Below are 15,111 nucleotides of genomic sequence, written 5' to 3'. Positions count from 1 at the left end.
GACTTAGTTGAGTGTTGAACTCTTGATTTCAGCTTAGGTCTTAATCACAGTTTGTGAGATCAAGCCCAGTGTTGGGCTCTATGCTGACAGCATGGAGCCTGCTTGGGATTACCCTCCCCCCCCCCCCCCCCCCCCCCCCCCCAGCCGCCAGCTTGTTTGTGTGCGCGCTTTCCCTCCCTCTCCCTCTCTCTCCCTCCCTTTTTCCCTCTCCCCCTCCAATAAACATTTTTTAAAAAAGAATGCTGAACTACCAAGCTGTTAATTTATATTGAGAGATCTGATTGTCAGTATGATCAGATTTGACACATTTGCTCCAGTACCTGTTACGAAGATTGCTTAAACATTTTCAGTCAGCTGGCTCCACTTTTGACAGTTCAGAGTTTCAATTGATACATGCTTTGTTTAGCCGTTTTAATACTGTTTATATTTGAGAAGACTTCACGATCTCTGGTTTTGTTTACTCAGCCATATGAAAACAAATAGTATAAGGACTTTCTGTTATAGGTAGTATTGTTTTCATTTCCAAATTCTTAGGGGGCATCTCATTATTGGTATTTCTTTTTGGTATACTATTATTTCAGAGACTTTTGTTTATTATTAAACAACTACTCTTATTTTGTAGTTGTCCTGATTGATGTTTGTTATTGTAGCTCTCTACCCAAATGATTAACAATCTCTAGCAAACATTGTGTCATGTTTATACTAACCCTATGATTGTATTAACAAATGCTAGACATTATTTGGTCTACACACACTACTCCCTTGGTGATCACATCCAATCTCATGACTTTAAGTACCATGTCTAAGTTTATGTCTCTCAGATTTATGTCTCCAGGCTGGACTTAGACTCCAAAGTTATCCACATGTTTGTTGATCATCTTCATTTAGATATTTAATGGGGCTCATCTCTTCTGTGAAACTTCCTCTGGTTATTTATCTGTTACTAGAAATTATCTGTCTCTTAATAGAACCCTTCTATCACTTAAACCACATTTTTGTGAAAAATATTTTTTTACATACTATATTTTACTATATTATTTTACAGTTATTTGTGTTTCTGGTTTTCTTTTAATTATATGTCATTATCTTCCCTCTTATTTTTATTAGGGGCAATCTTTCTGAACTTCTTTATATTATTATCTGGGTTTGTCATGGGAAAATCACTCTGGGGATAATGAGGATAAAATAGATAGACCTTGGATAAGATCAAATGGATTTTTTATGTTCTTACTCCCTACCTCCTTTATAACCAATGGTAAAGGTTTCCTGGTGTGAGAATTGTGGTTTATTTCCCGTATTTATGGAGCTTAGTTCATACTACTTATATACTATATATGTATAATAGTGTACATGTGTGTAACTCACACAAACATTTCTACGCATATACAAGCTTACTTGTAATAGAATGTTATTTGTAATTGTAAAAGATCCAGAAGAAAGAAATGTTGATTGTCAGTGGGTTAATGGCTAAAAAAAATTTATGTACATCTGTGCAATGGAACACTGCAGCTTTTGAAAAGGAATTAAGATATTCTCTAGGACAGGAGCACCTAGGTGGCTCAGTTGATTAAGTGTCTGACTCTTGATTTCAGCTCAGGTCATGATCTCATGGTTTGTGGGATTAAGCGCCACATGAGGCTCTGTACTGACAGCATGGAGCCTGCTTGGGATTCCTTCCCTCCCTCCTTCCCTCCTTCCCTCCTTCCCTCCCTCCCTTCCTCCCTTCCTCCCTCCCTCCCTCCCTCCCTCCCTCCCTCTCTCCCTCTCTCTCTGCCCTTCATCCCCTCCCCCAAAATGAAAAACTTATGAAAAAAATATTTTCTAGGACATACTGTAGATTAAAAATTGTGAAAATAGAATGATGCAGAGCTGTGCATAAATAACTTAAAATATAATAGGTCTTTGGAAATACATATATGCATTTGGGTTTTTTCCAATTTTTTTTTTCTGGTGAAATACACCAGAAATGCCAATTTAACTATTTTAACATGTACCCTCAGTTGTATTAAATACGTTCATAATATTGTACAGTCATCACCACCACCTCCAGAACTTTCTTCATTTTTTAAAACTGTAACTCTAATAAAATAAATAAGACATAGGGATGCAATGTATAGCATAGGAAATAGTAGTATTGTAAGAACTTTGTATAGTGACAGGTGATAGCTAGATTTATTGTAATGATTACTTTAAAAAAATTTTTGTTAAATGTTTATTTTTGAGAGAGGGAGAGACAGCACGTGAGCAGGGGAGGGGCAGAGAGAGAGGGAGACACAGAATCTTAAGCAGGCTCCAGGCTCTGATCTGTCAGCACAGAGCCTGACATGGGGCTCGAACTCACAAACTGCTAGATCATGACCTGAGCCAAAGTCGGATGCTTAACTGACTGAGCCACCCAGATGCCCCTTACTTTTTTTTTTTTTTTAAAGGTTTATTTATTTTTGAGAAAGAGACAGAGTCAGCTGGGGAGGGGCAGAGAGGGAGGGAGACACAAAATCCAAAGCAGGTTCCAGGTTCTGAGCTGTCAGCACAGAGCCTGATGTCGGGCTTGAACCCAGGATTGATGAGCTCATGACCTCAGCTGAAGTTGGACATTCAACCAACTAAGCCACCCAGGCGCCCAGATCACTTTGTATTATATATAAATATTGACTCACTTTGTAGTACACCTGAAACTAATATAATATTGCTACACTTCGGTGAAAACAAAAATGTAAATCTCTTTACCCATTAAACAGTAACTCCCTATTCCTGCTTTCCTTAGCCCCCCAGCAGTCACCATTTTACTTTTTGTTTCTGTGATTTTTTTACTAAATACATCATATAAGTAGAATCATACAAATATTTGGCTTTTATGACTCGCTTCTTTCGTTTAGCATAATGTCCTTCAGGTTTATCCATGTTATAGATTATGCCAGAATTCCCTTCTTTTTTAAGGCTGAAAAATATTTCATTGTGTGTATATACCACATTTGCTTATCCATTCATGGCATCAAATGGACACTTGGGTTGTTTCCAAGCTTGAACTACTGTGAATGATGTTGCTGTGACAATGAGTGTACTAATAACTTTTTGAGTCCCCACCTTCAGTTCTTTTTGGTATATATTTATTTGAGTTATTGGTCGATTATATGGTGATTCTATTTTTAATTTTTTGAGGAATTGATGTACTGTTTCCCACAATGGCCATACCATTTTACATTCCCATTAACAGTGCAAGAGTTCTAATTTCTCCACATCCCCTCTAAGAAGTTTTTTCTCTTTTTATCACTAGGTGTGAGGTTCCATTTCATTGTAGTTTTGATTTGCATTTCTCTAATGATTAGTGATATTGAGCATTTTTTCTTGTGTTTAATGGGCTTTGGATATCCTCTTTGGAGAAATGTCTATTAAAATTCTTTGCCAATTTTCAAATCAGGTTCCTTGTCTTGTTGAGTTTTAGTAGTTCTTTATATATTCTGGATATTAATCCATTATCAGATATATGATTTGCAAATATTTTCTCCCATTCTGTGGGTTGCCTTCTGCTCTTTACCCACTGGATGGTTTTGGCACCCTTGTCGAAAATTATTAAAACATATATGTGAGGGTTTGTTTCACATATATAGGCTATTCTATTCCACTGGTTTGTATGTTTGCTTTTATGCCAGCACCACACTGTTTTGATAGTGTAGCTTTGTAGTAAATTTTGAAATCAGGAAGTATGTATCTTCCAGTGTTGGTTTCTTTTTCAGAATTGGTCGTTTGAGATCCTTTGAGATTCTCTTTGAATTATAGAATGGGTTTTTCTGTTTCTGCAAAAAAGGTCATTAGGATTTTGGTAGAGATTGCATTAAATCTGTATGTTGGTTGCTTTAGGGAATATTGACATCTTAATATTAACTCTTCAAGTACCTGAACATAGAATGGGTTTCCATTTATTTATTCTTTAGTTTCACATGCAGTTTGTTCAGATGATGTCTAAGAAATGAATAGTATTGTTTGCCTCTTAGGAAAGTAGATGGTGGCTTGAGGGCAGGAGTGGGCATGTTTTCATTGTAAAAGTTTAATCACCTTTTAAATTTTGGGCCATGTGAATGTATTATTTAATGAGGAAAAATAACATTTCCCCCTTGCTCTCATCACACACACACACATGTGCCTACACATACGTGCACACACACACTTGTGTGCATACACAATACTGGGAAAATCCTATCACTCTAAAGAGTGAGCACAGAAACAAGACTTATTAGGAGGAGCCAAAATCTAGAGTCCAGGTAAAAAGAATGAATGTGTGAAATAATGCTGGATTTAGGCAACTTAAAATTTATCATTCTGTAAAGAGGGAGCTGATATGGTAGATGACTGAACAAGTAGTAAATGATAACTTTATTTGCCATGCTGAGGAGTTTGGATTTTTTATTGATTGCTGGTTATGAGGGTGACTAAAGAGCAGAGAAATAAACAGGGAAGTGATGGGATTAGGTTTGTATTACAAGAATTAATGTGTTTATAGTATTAGAATACTGTGGAATTATTCAGCAGAAATAGAATATGAGCTGCATCTGCAACTTAACATTTTCTAGTGAGTTAGAAAAAAATGGGTAATGCAATTAATTTAATCAGTATAATATGTTATTTCATCATGTAATCAATATAGCATTATAAATGAGATTTCATATGTGATTTTTCATAAATCTTTACAATCTTGAGGATATTTTATACTTACTGCACATTTCATTTTTGACTAGTTATATTTCAAGTGCTCAATTTGCTACATGAGAGTAGTGGTTACTCTCATGTTAGAGAGTACAAGTATACAGAATCAGAGTGTAGTTAGAAGACAGTATCTGTTCCAGTAATTGGAACAGAAAAATTTAATGTCAAGAATGATTAATTATTAAAAAGTCCTTGATCATTTGTCATTCTGGAGTTGCAAATTAAGACAACAATGAGACAACAACTTTATACCTATTATAATGGCTGAAATCCAAAAACGTGACAAAGGTACAAAGCTGTCAAGGTTACAAAGCATCAAGAACTCTCATTCGTTGCTGGTGGCAATGCAGAATGTTACAGCTACTTTGGAAAACAGTTTGGCAGTTTTTTACAAAGCTAAACGTGGTTTTATCATATGATTCAATAATCATGCTTCTAGATGCTTACATAACTCATTTGAAAATTATGTCTGCACAAAATCCTGCATGTGAATACATATAGCAGCTTTATTCCTAATTGTCAAGAAATGGTGACCAGGATGTCCATCATTGAGTAAATGGGTGACAGAATGTGTACATTCAGACAATGGAATATTATTTAGGAATTAAAAATTTAGCTATTTAGCCACTAAAAAACATTCATAAATGTTAAATGCATATTGTTAAAGGGAAAGATACCAGTCTGAAGAGGCTACATAATATATGATTTAATTATATGACTTTCTATAAAAGCCAAACCTATAGTTAGGTAAAAGAATTCATTGTTTGCCAAAGAGAAGTGGGAGAATTGAATGGGAGAAGCACAGGGATTTTTTAAGGTGGTGAAACGCTTCCCTGCGATATCATATTGTACATACATGGCACTATGCATTTGTTAAAACTCATTGAACTTTACAGAAAAAGTGAATTTTATGAATACAGATTTTAAAAAGTCACTTAGGAGTTTAAGTGGATACCAGGATGGAATGTAGAATATGATAAAGCATTCTAATGCTGTTTGAAGTATTTGAAACAATGTCACTGAGGGAAGTTGGGCAGGAAGTTGCTGACTTAAGTAACTTTTGAAATGAATCTGTAAGACTAAAATCAAAGAAACTATATTGTATATATAAGCAATGTAATCTAGTTAATAAAATTGTTTCTGTTGGGGTATGATTTAACAGCTCTAATACTATTACATTTGTATACCAGTGGGCACCAGGTTTCTCACTGTTGAGGCAGGACCATATTGATTAGTAATGCAGAAGATGCGTACATATGGTAATGGATTAGAGGTGGACATACCAATATGAATTTATATTTAGCTTAACATAGATAATATATCATTACATACAGAGATATTTATAGTTATGTGTATGTCTGTGGAACATGTATTTCTTTGTCTGCTTAAGAGCCTAGAAGAAGGACACAGTATTAAGGAGCAAAACCTAGCCCAGATCTTCATCTCTAATGTCATTCTCCAGTAAAAGGAACCAGAGCTCCTTGGAATATTGGTTGGTTCTAAAATTGAGGAAGGGGATATACAAGATGAGCCTGCAGAATATTGTGCTGCCGGAAGGTAAACAGTAAGACACACATAGATGAGAATATGTGAAATGAATGCAGGAGCCATGAAAGATTTCCCAGTGGTCAGAACTGAAACAGGCTGAGCAACAGAATAAAAGTGTTGAAGTATACCCCAAAGTATAAAATAAATTTTGATGAGTCCATTACTTTAAATAATTGAATAAATGAGTGAGAACAAAAATCCCATACTAAAAATTCCTAAGTAATTTGTGTAAATACTACCCCCCCCCCCCCAGAAGGTGGAGTATAACTCCCTGCCCCTTAAATGTGGGATGCACATACTGTCTTTCTTCCAAAGGTACATTGGAAAGAGGAGGGAAAGTAACTTTACAGTGGGGAAATCTAACAAATATCGCCTCAGTCAAATGATTAATGTCAACATTTACAGTAAGAAATCATTATGGTAGTATATACCTTTGATATGAGGTCATAAAAATAACACTTTATCTCTTACATCTTCCTCTTAAAACCCTTAAGCCCAGTGTAGTGATGAGAAAAACATCAGACAAAACCTAGTTGAGGAACGTTGTTTAAACACCTGACCAGTAATCCTCAAAACTGTCAAAGTCACCATAAAACCAGGGAAAGCCTGTCAAAGCCAACAGGAGCTTAGGGAGACATGACATAAATGTAATACGGTATCCTGGATGCAATTCTGGAACATAAAAAGGTCATAAGGCAAAAACCTAAGAAAATCTGAACTAAGGACTTTTGTTAATCTATCAGTATTTGTTCACTGTATCAGATGTACCATACAAGTGGTAAGGAGGTAATAATAAGGGTAAGTGGATATGATGTATTTGGAAATGTTCTGTACTGTCTTCAGTTTTTTTTGTAAATCTAAAACTGTTCTAAAATGATATACTTAAAAATAAATAGTAAATTTATTGTGTATTAATCCACACACAAAAATGGCTGTAAGACTGTTAACTAAGAGAAGTTAAAAGAGTACTATGAAGAATACAAGAATAGAAAGTGAAGGGAGCACATACTTTAAGTAGGGAGGGAAGTCTCTACATGCCATACTTTGTAGTGTTCCTCCAATGCCCTCTAGTTACAAAGCCAAACACTGCAGCAGATAAGAAAAATGTTTACAGGGTCCAGCTCCAGGATCACAATGTGGGACAAATAAGGGTAGATTTGGAGATGAGGGATAAATTGATAATTTGATAACTGAAACAGGCTATTGTGAGAATGAATTAAATCCCTCAAAAATGAGTATAAAGATTGAGAAAAAAGGTGTTAAATAGAGACCCAAGGTAACCCTAACAGGTAAGACAGATAGGGAGGGAAAAGATATCTGAAAGGAGAGGATGAAATCATGTGGCTTGTTGAAAGAGTTTCAAGACATGTCTGTTACATTTAGCAACACTATTTTCATTGGTAAGTTTGGTGAAGCAGCAACTGTGATGAGTTTATATATGAATGAAATTTATGGGAATGATATTAGTGACTGTGGCCAGTTATCTCAAATTACCCTTGGCTGAAACGTGAGACATAGATAAGGTGGGTATAGCTGATGTTGACTTTTTGTTGAAAAATTGGGGGATGGGAACATGGGATGGGATGTGATGTTAATTGAAGAGTAAATTCTGTCAGGCAGGAATATTTGTTTAATTTATTGTTGAATTTCTAGTACCTAGAATAGTTATAAGTATGTTCACTATATATTTGTTACATGACTAGATAAGAAATATTTGAGGACCTCTGTAGAGAGAGAAGTTGAATATACAGTATTTCCAAGCAATGTTTTATTGAATAAAGTTTCTGAAGAAATAGGAAAGAATTGAAAGTATAAAGAGGGAGATGTCAAAAGAGGGCATGATTAAAATCTTCAGCATTGGCATTATTGTTGTGTAAAACACTAAATCTTTATAAATTTTCCTGTCTTATATAGCTTAAACTACCATTTGCCCTTTAATTTACAGAAAACAAATTGTAAAGCTTCCTTTGGTCAGGAATTAAGTCTCTTATGTGTAGCAGTTCTTAGTACGTTTCACCGGTACTTTGCATAAAATCAAAGTGTACCTGTATTTAATTGAATTTTTTCCTCATCTTTTATTCAGTCTACAAACAAGAAACCTCGAAAATCTCCAGGAGAGAAGAGTAGAATTGAAGCTACTGTTAGAGGAACAGGCCGTGGAAGAGCTAATGGGCACCCTCAACAGAATGGTGAAGGGGAGCCTGTCACACTATTTGAAGTGGTGAAATTGGGGAAAAGTGCAATGCAGGTAAATTTTAAGTATTTTTGTTTTATTTACAAAGCAATACAGTCAGTAATCTTTGTGGAACCTGTTAAGTGATGTTTTATATATTCCTGCTGATGGTATAATTAAGAAGTTTAAGTTTGTCTTTGTTTTACTTGTTTTGTAAACACCGTCAGAAAGGCATTTTGTTTAATGGTAAGACGCACTTTCGATTACAGTGTACTGAGTAAAATGACTTGCATATGATAGCTGCCTAAGAGAAGATTTATTGCTGTAGTCTATTTTTAGAATTTCACTTAATATAAGTAACATATGTGTATTGAACAATATTTAAAAGAAAAAAGGCTATAAAATAGAATTCCTATGTAGTGAACTAGGAATAACCACAATTAATAGTTCATGATTATTTTATGTGTGTATGTGATTTTATAACCTTCTTACTCTCTCCTCTCTCATTAACAAATATTAAGTATTCTGCAAAAGCTCTTATTTATTGACTTCTAACTAATTCATTATAAGGATAAACCTTATTTTACTATTCTTTTAGTACGTCCTTACATTTTTTTTTTTACTGTTACAGAATTTATTCATTGTTCGTGTTTATGTCTTCAGATCTTTTTTCATTTTATTTATTTACTTAAAAAAATATTTTTAAGGTTTATTTTTGAGAGAGAGAGAGACAGAGTGCAAGCCAGGGGAGGGGCAGAGAGAGAGGGAGACACAGAATCTGAAGCAGGCTCCAGGCTCTGAGCTGTGAGCACAAAGCCCAATGTGGGACTCGAACTCATAAACTGAGACATCATGACCTGAGCCGAAGTCAGACGTTTACCCAGCTGAGCCACCCAGGAAGGAGCCCCTCTTTTTTTCATTTTAAAACACTAGAGGTAAAGTAATTTGGTGAAAGGGTATTTCTTAACTGTGTGGTAAATATCATATTACTCCCCCCAAAATTTTACTGGTGTATCTTTCACCAGAAGTGTGCCTAGCAACACTTAAATTTAGGAATTATTTGATAACATACGTGAAAATTGTAATCCAGAATAATTTGCATTTCTTTGATCACCAGTGATTGATAAAAGTTATATATTTTTATTCACTATTTGCTCATTTTTGATACTTCATTTTTAATTTCTTTAAAATTAGGTAATTTATGGGGGTGCCCGAGTGACTCAGTCGGTTTAGTGTCTGACTTTGGCTCAGGTCATAATCTCACGGTTCATGAGTTCGAGCCCTCTGTTGGGCTCTGTGCTCACAGCTCAGAGCCTGGAGCCTGCTTCAGATTCTGTGTCTCCCTCTCTCTCTGTTCCTCCCTAGCTCACACTCTCTCTCAAAAATAAACATTAAAATTTCTTTTTAAATTAGGTAATTTATGAAACAGATTTACTCTTACAACTTTTTATTTAGTATACTTTTTATTTTCTCCCTGTATATCCTTTTGCGTTAAGGGAGTTTAGTCTTTACTGCTTTTTATGTATGTTACCAGATTGATATGGTCAGGAGTCTTGGAATTTGTGTGGGAAGGGAGGGAGGTGGAATAGTGTGATGATGCTAATGGTAAAAGAAACACTGAACTTCCAGTTATCTGAAGGAATGAACAAACTATAAGTTACATAAATAAGATTTAAAAATAATAGATGTTTATTTTTGAGATCTGCCTTATGGCTTTCCACCTTTAGGTGGAAACACAAGTAGAAAAATGAAGGAAGTTTATTTTTATGTGTAAATTTAAACATTGCATTTCTGTACTTTGCTTTCATTTTTTTCACATAAAACTTTATTTTGCAAGATATTTGTATATATAAAGATACTTTTAATGTATATAGTATTAAAGGTCAATACCAGCTTTTTAAAAATATGAAAACATCTTTAATATTTAAATGTTTGTTTATTTTTGAGAGACAACGAGCACAAGCAGGGGGAGGGGCAGACAGAGAGAAGGAGACACAAAATCTGAAGCAGGTTCCAGGCTCTGAGCTGTCAGCACAGAGTGCAGTGCAGTACTGGAACCCACAGACTGTGAGATTATGACCTGAGCCGAAGTTGGATGCTTAACCGACTGAGCCAACCATGCGCCCCAAAATCCTTGAAATTTAATGTCAATAAAATCTGGCCTAGTATTTGAAACAAAACAGGAACTAAAACAAATTTTACATTTTTGTCCAGAGTTCTATATTTTTTATTCTTATTACTCTTCCCTAATGCTACTTCATACTAACAATCTTTGCTTAAATTCTTTTGAACCCACATTTTGTGAAAGGTAAAGATAAGTAGTTCAGACACTAATGCTTTCCATAATTTGGTTTTAACCCACCTTTTCAACTTTTTGTCTCTATTCTTCCTTGACCTCTGCCTCAAACATTTTTTACTTTGGTATAATTTTTTATTATTCATATTATATTTTTGTTTCCTAGCTATGTTCAAATTAATCTACAAACTTCTGTGATTTTTTATTTTTCATTCAGCATTCTATTGTGGGATTTTTTTTCCTCTGTGAATTTACTTTGTAATTTTTAATGTTTGTATACTGTTTCTTAACATGGCTTGGCCATGATTTATTTAAACAGTTTTTATTTGGGTTGCTTTATTCTTAAAAAAGAAGTAAGGTATAAACTACACTACTAAAACTAATTTACTATCCATATAAACTAGAATAGTTTTATTCTATTAAAAATAGTACTTCTTTGAATCCTCCTATATCCTCCTGAAATCTACATGTGGGAGTGTTTTTGTAACAAATTCCTGAAAGTAGTTGCTGAATAAAGGGAATACATGTTTAAAAAATCGATAAGATTCTTTTGTTGAAAGTAGCACACTAATCTTGCTGTTTATTACCTCATTTCAAACAGAAAGTAATGATAGATAAAATTTTAAAAAAAGAATGCAGACATTAATGAGTTTAGAAACTAAATGTTTCTGTGCTTAAAGTAGAAGATAACATATAATGATAAATAGTATTGGGTTTAGTGTAGAGAAGCAGGTGTTTGTAGCCAAGAGTTTGGTTCTTGTGTGTTAAAAGGAATAAAAATGTTTCATAAAACATAGAGGAATAGAGTCAGGCTAATTACATGAAGCCAGGGCCTAACATGAGTCTCTACACTTGCAAAGGAGTCTGAAGAAAGCCACTGATAACTGCCACATAAGCTAAAGCTTCTGTTTAGGGTGATCATATATCTCAGGATACCTTTCAAACCCCTAGTTTATGCTTATTGTCTATGTAGTTATTAATAGTAGAGACCTTTTTAATACTCAGGAGGGTCTTCATTTGGATAATAACTTGCTCTAAAACCTCATTAATGGGAAATCAAGGGCTAAAGAAAGGGAGAAGGCAGACAGTTCTTAAAACCAGGACCTGGATTGAAATGTCTGCTTCACTTACGGTGACTGGGTCTTTAAAAATTCACAATATTACCCTAGAGCAGGAAGTTCTAAGCCCACATTATATGATCTAGTTCTGCAGTGGAATGACCACAATGAGCAGAGGTGATCACAAAAACTTTAGATGGAGAGGGATGAGTAGTAAAAGAAATAAATAAGTATATTTAAGATACTGGAGAGATGAAAGAAGAAATTGTATGTAACACAAAAAGGGGGTAAATTTAGTAAATTAGTTTTGCTGAAGGAAATGGATGCCATCAAATGTAGAATTCAGGAATTGACCTTCATTAGGCATTCATTTATAATGTAGCCCAGAGAAGTAAATAGGAAACAGCAGCTGTGAAGGGTTCCAGAATATGCCAGAGGAGGAAGTCAAAGGGAATAGAAAAGACATTGTTTTTTGAAGAGATAATTTTGGAAAAATTTCTTTGACATATTTCCTCAGATCTAGAGTTTGTTCTCAGAAGTGAGCAAGGTAAGTGAAAATAATTACATAGCTCTTAATAGTATAGTAAAACCGCAGAACAGGGAGGATTAAAAGAAAATCTTGAAATACTTCATCAAGGAATACTTGATCCTATTGTCTGACTCCAGTACATGTAATAATTGAAATACAAAAAATAAATTCCCCTTCTAAATTATACTTACAAATGTAAAAAGGTACTTTTAAGTAATTCATGTGATAAAGAGGAAATATACAGAGTTGAGTGAATGTTAGTGAAAGTACTGCTAGTAAAAATAGTGGGACCAGCTAAAGTACTACTTAAATAAATATACTGTCTTAAATGTATTAATAATTAGCAAAAGCAGTAGAAACTAGAAGAAACAGCAAATCTAAAAGTACTTAGGAAGAAAGATAATTAAAGTAGAAATGGAAATTAAATAGAAAAAGTAGTAGAAAATTAAATAAAAATATTAACAATTTGAGGTCAATACATTTTTAAGACCTAGAGGTTTTATCTTACAAATGCAAGGATAGTTTAGTATTAGCAAATCTTTTACTGTAATATACCAAATGGAAGCGGGAACCAAGCCTTATCTGAACTGATGCGAAATGTTTAGAAAAAGCATTTGATAAAATTTAGGTGATGCTTGTGATGAACAATAACTCTTGGTGAATTAGGAACAAGAGAGAAGTTCCTTATGTAGGTAAGGGAGATACAATATTATTTATATTCACAGAATACATAATTGTCTTTGTAGAAATTTTGGGATAAATGGTCTTTGTAGACCATTAGAACTAATGAAAGTGTTCATTGGGCACAATTCCTAGAGAGAAAATAAACATTAAAAAAAAATCAGCCTTCTGTATAGCAGTAATAATCAATTAGAACATGTGATAGGAAATAAGAGCCCATTCAAATAAAGTACTGAGGATGAGAGAATAAAATTTTGGCTGTAACAGTGTAAAACACTGTGTCACACTCATCAGATTGAGTAACATTAAAAGGATGGAAGATGCTAAGAGTCAGTAAGGCACTAGAGTGCCAACTGTTCTGAGTATAAATATGAAATAACCCCTTTGGAGAAAAATTTGGCAGTATTAAGAAAAGTTGAATGACCTATTCATTTTGCATTCATTTGGTAAATATATAAGGAGTACCTACACTGTGGAAGCCACTTTTTTTTCTTTCTTTTTTTTTTTGAAGAAAAAAAATTACTTTGAAGAAAACCAATTCAATTCCTAGATGTAACCTCTAGAGAAATTTTGGTATATATAAAGGAGGCAAATGCAGAATTTTTATTGCTGTTTTGTTTGTAACAGCAAAAAATTTTAAAAAACACTAAATGTTTATGAAAAGGACAATTGATAAATAAAATGTGGTATATTGGAACACTTAAATTCTGTATAGTGATTGAACTAGAGTTCTAGGCACCATTATGGATATATTTCAGAAATGCATTTTCTTTTTTTTTCTTTTTATTTTTTTAATACGAAATTTATTATCAAATTGGTTTCCATACAACACTCAGTGCTCATCCCAACAGGTGCCTTCCTCAATGCCCATCACCCACTTTCTCCTCCCTCCCTCCCACCCCCCATCAACCCTCAGTTTATCTTATGGTTTGCCTCCTTCCCTCTCTGTAACTTTTTTCCCCCCATCTCCTCCCCCATGGTCTTCTGTTAAGTTTCTCAGGATGCACATAAGAGTGAAAACATATGGTATCTCTCTTTCTCTGTATGACTTAGCATAACACTCTCCAGTTGCATCCATGTTGCTACAAAAGGCCATATTCCATTCTTTCTCATTGCCAAGTAGTATTCCCTTGTATATATAAACCACAACTTCTTTATCCATTCATCAGTTGATGGACATTTAGGCTCTTTCCATAATTTGGCTATTGTTGAAAGTGCTGCTATAAACATTGGGGTACAAGTGCCTCTATGCATCAGCACTCCTGTATCCCTTAGGTAAATTCCTAGCAGTGTTATTGCTGGGTCATAGGGTAGACCTATTTTGAATTTTTTGAGGAATCTCCACACTGATTTCCAGAGTGGCTGCACCAGTTTGCATTCCCACCAACAGTGCAAGAGGGTTCCCGTTTCTCCACATCCTCTCCAGCATCTATAGTCTCCTGATTTGTTCATTTTAGCCACTCTGACTGGATGAGGTGGTATCTCAGTGTGGTTTTGATTTGTATTTCCCTGATGAGGAGTGACGTTGAGCATCTTTTCATGTGCCTGTTGGCCATCCGGATGTCTTCTTTAGAGAAGTGTCTATTCATGTGTTCTGCCCATTTCTTCACTGGATTATTTGTTTTTCAAGTGTGGAGTTCGGTGAGTTCTTTATAGATTTTGGATACTAGCCCTTTATCCGGTATGTCATTTACAGATATCTTTTCCCATTCCGTCAGTTGCCTTTTAGTTTTGTTGATTGTTTCCTTTGCATTGTAGAAGCTTTTTATCTTGATGAGGTCCCAATACTTCATTTTTGCTTTTAATTCTCTTACCTTTGGAGTGCGTTTTTAAAGGAGAAAGCAAGCTACAGAATGATACATAATACATTGTTCCACTTATGTAAAATGAGATTATTTAAAATCAAGTTGTTGATACTGGTTACTTACTGAGAAGATAGGATAAAGAGAATGGGGTTAGAGAGTTGTATGTGGGGTGCTACAACTGAGACTGAAAGAGAAACAAAAAGAAACAAGTGTGGTTGTAAAATGTTAAGTGTTTTTGAACCTGAGTGCTCTTTACCTTCCTTTCTTGTTTATTATCTGAAATAAAAATAGGTGTTTTTGAAATGCTTCCCCAAAGGAGG

At 34.6% G+C, this 15,111-nt stretch overlaps 1 protein-coding gene across 2 annotated transcripts in view; it reads left to right on the top strand.

Moving 5' to 3' along the window:
• The window catches only part of STAG1 (stromal antigen 1), a 403,550-nt gene that overhangs the window by 131,129 nt on the left and 257,310 nt on the right, over positions 1–15,111 (top strand). For both annotated transcript variants that reach the window (XM_047874276.1, XM_047874277.1), the window contains one exon: positions 8,333–8,497. In XM_047874276.1, coding sequence (XP_047730232.1) covers positions 8,333–8,497 — 165 coding nt within the window. The remainder of the gene's footprint in view (positions 1–8,332; positions 8,498–15,111) is intronic.

The sequence above is a fragment of the Prionailurus viverrinus genome, chromosome C2, assembly GCF_022837055.1.
Source record: "Prionailurus viverrinus isolate Anna chromosome C2, UM_Priviv_1.0, whole genome shotgun sequence".
Lineage (NCBI taxonomy): Eukaryota > Metazoa > Chordata > Mammalia > Carnivora > Felidae > Prionailurus > Prionailurus viverrinus.
This window is presented reverse-complemented; position numbering and strand designations above follow the sequence as displayed.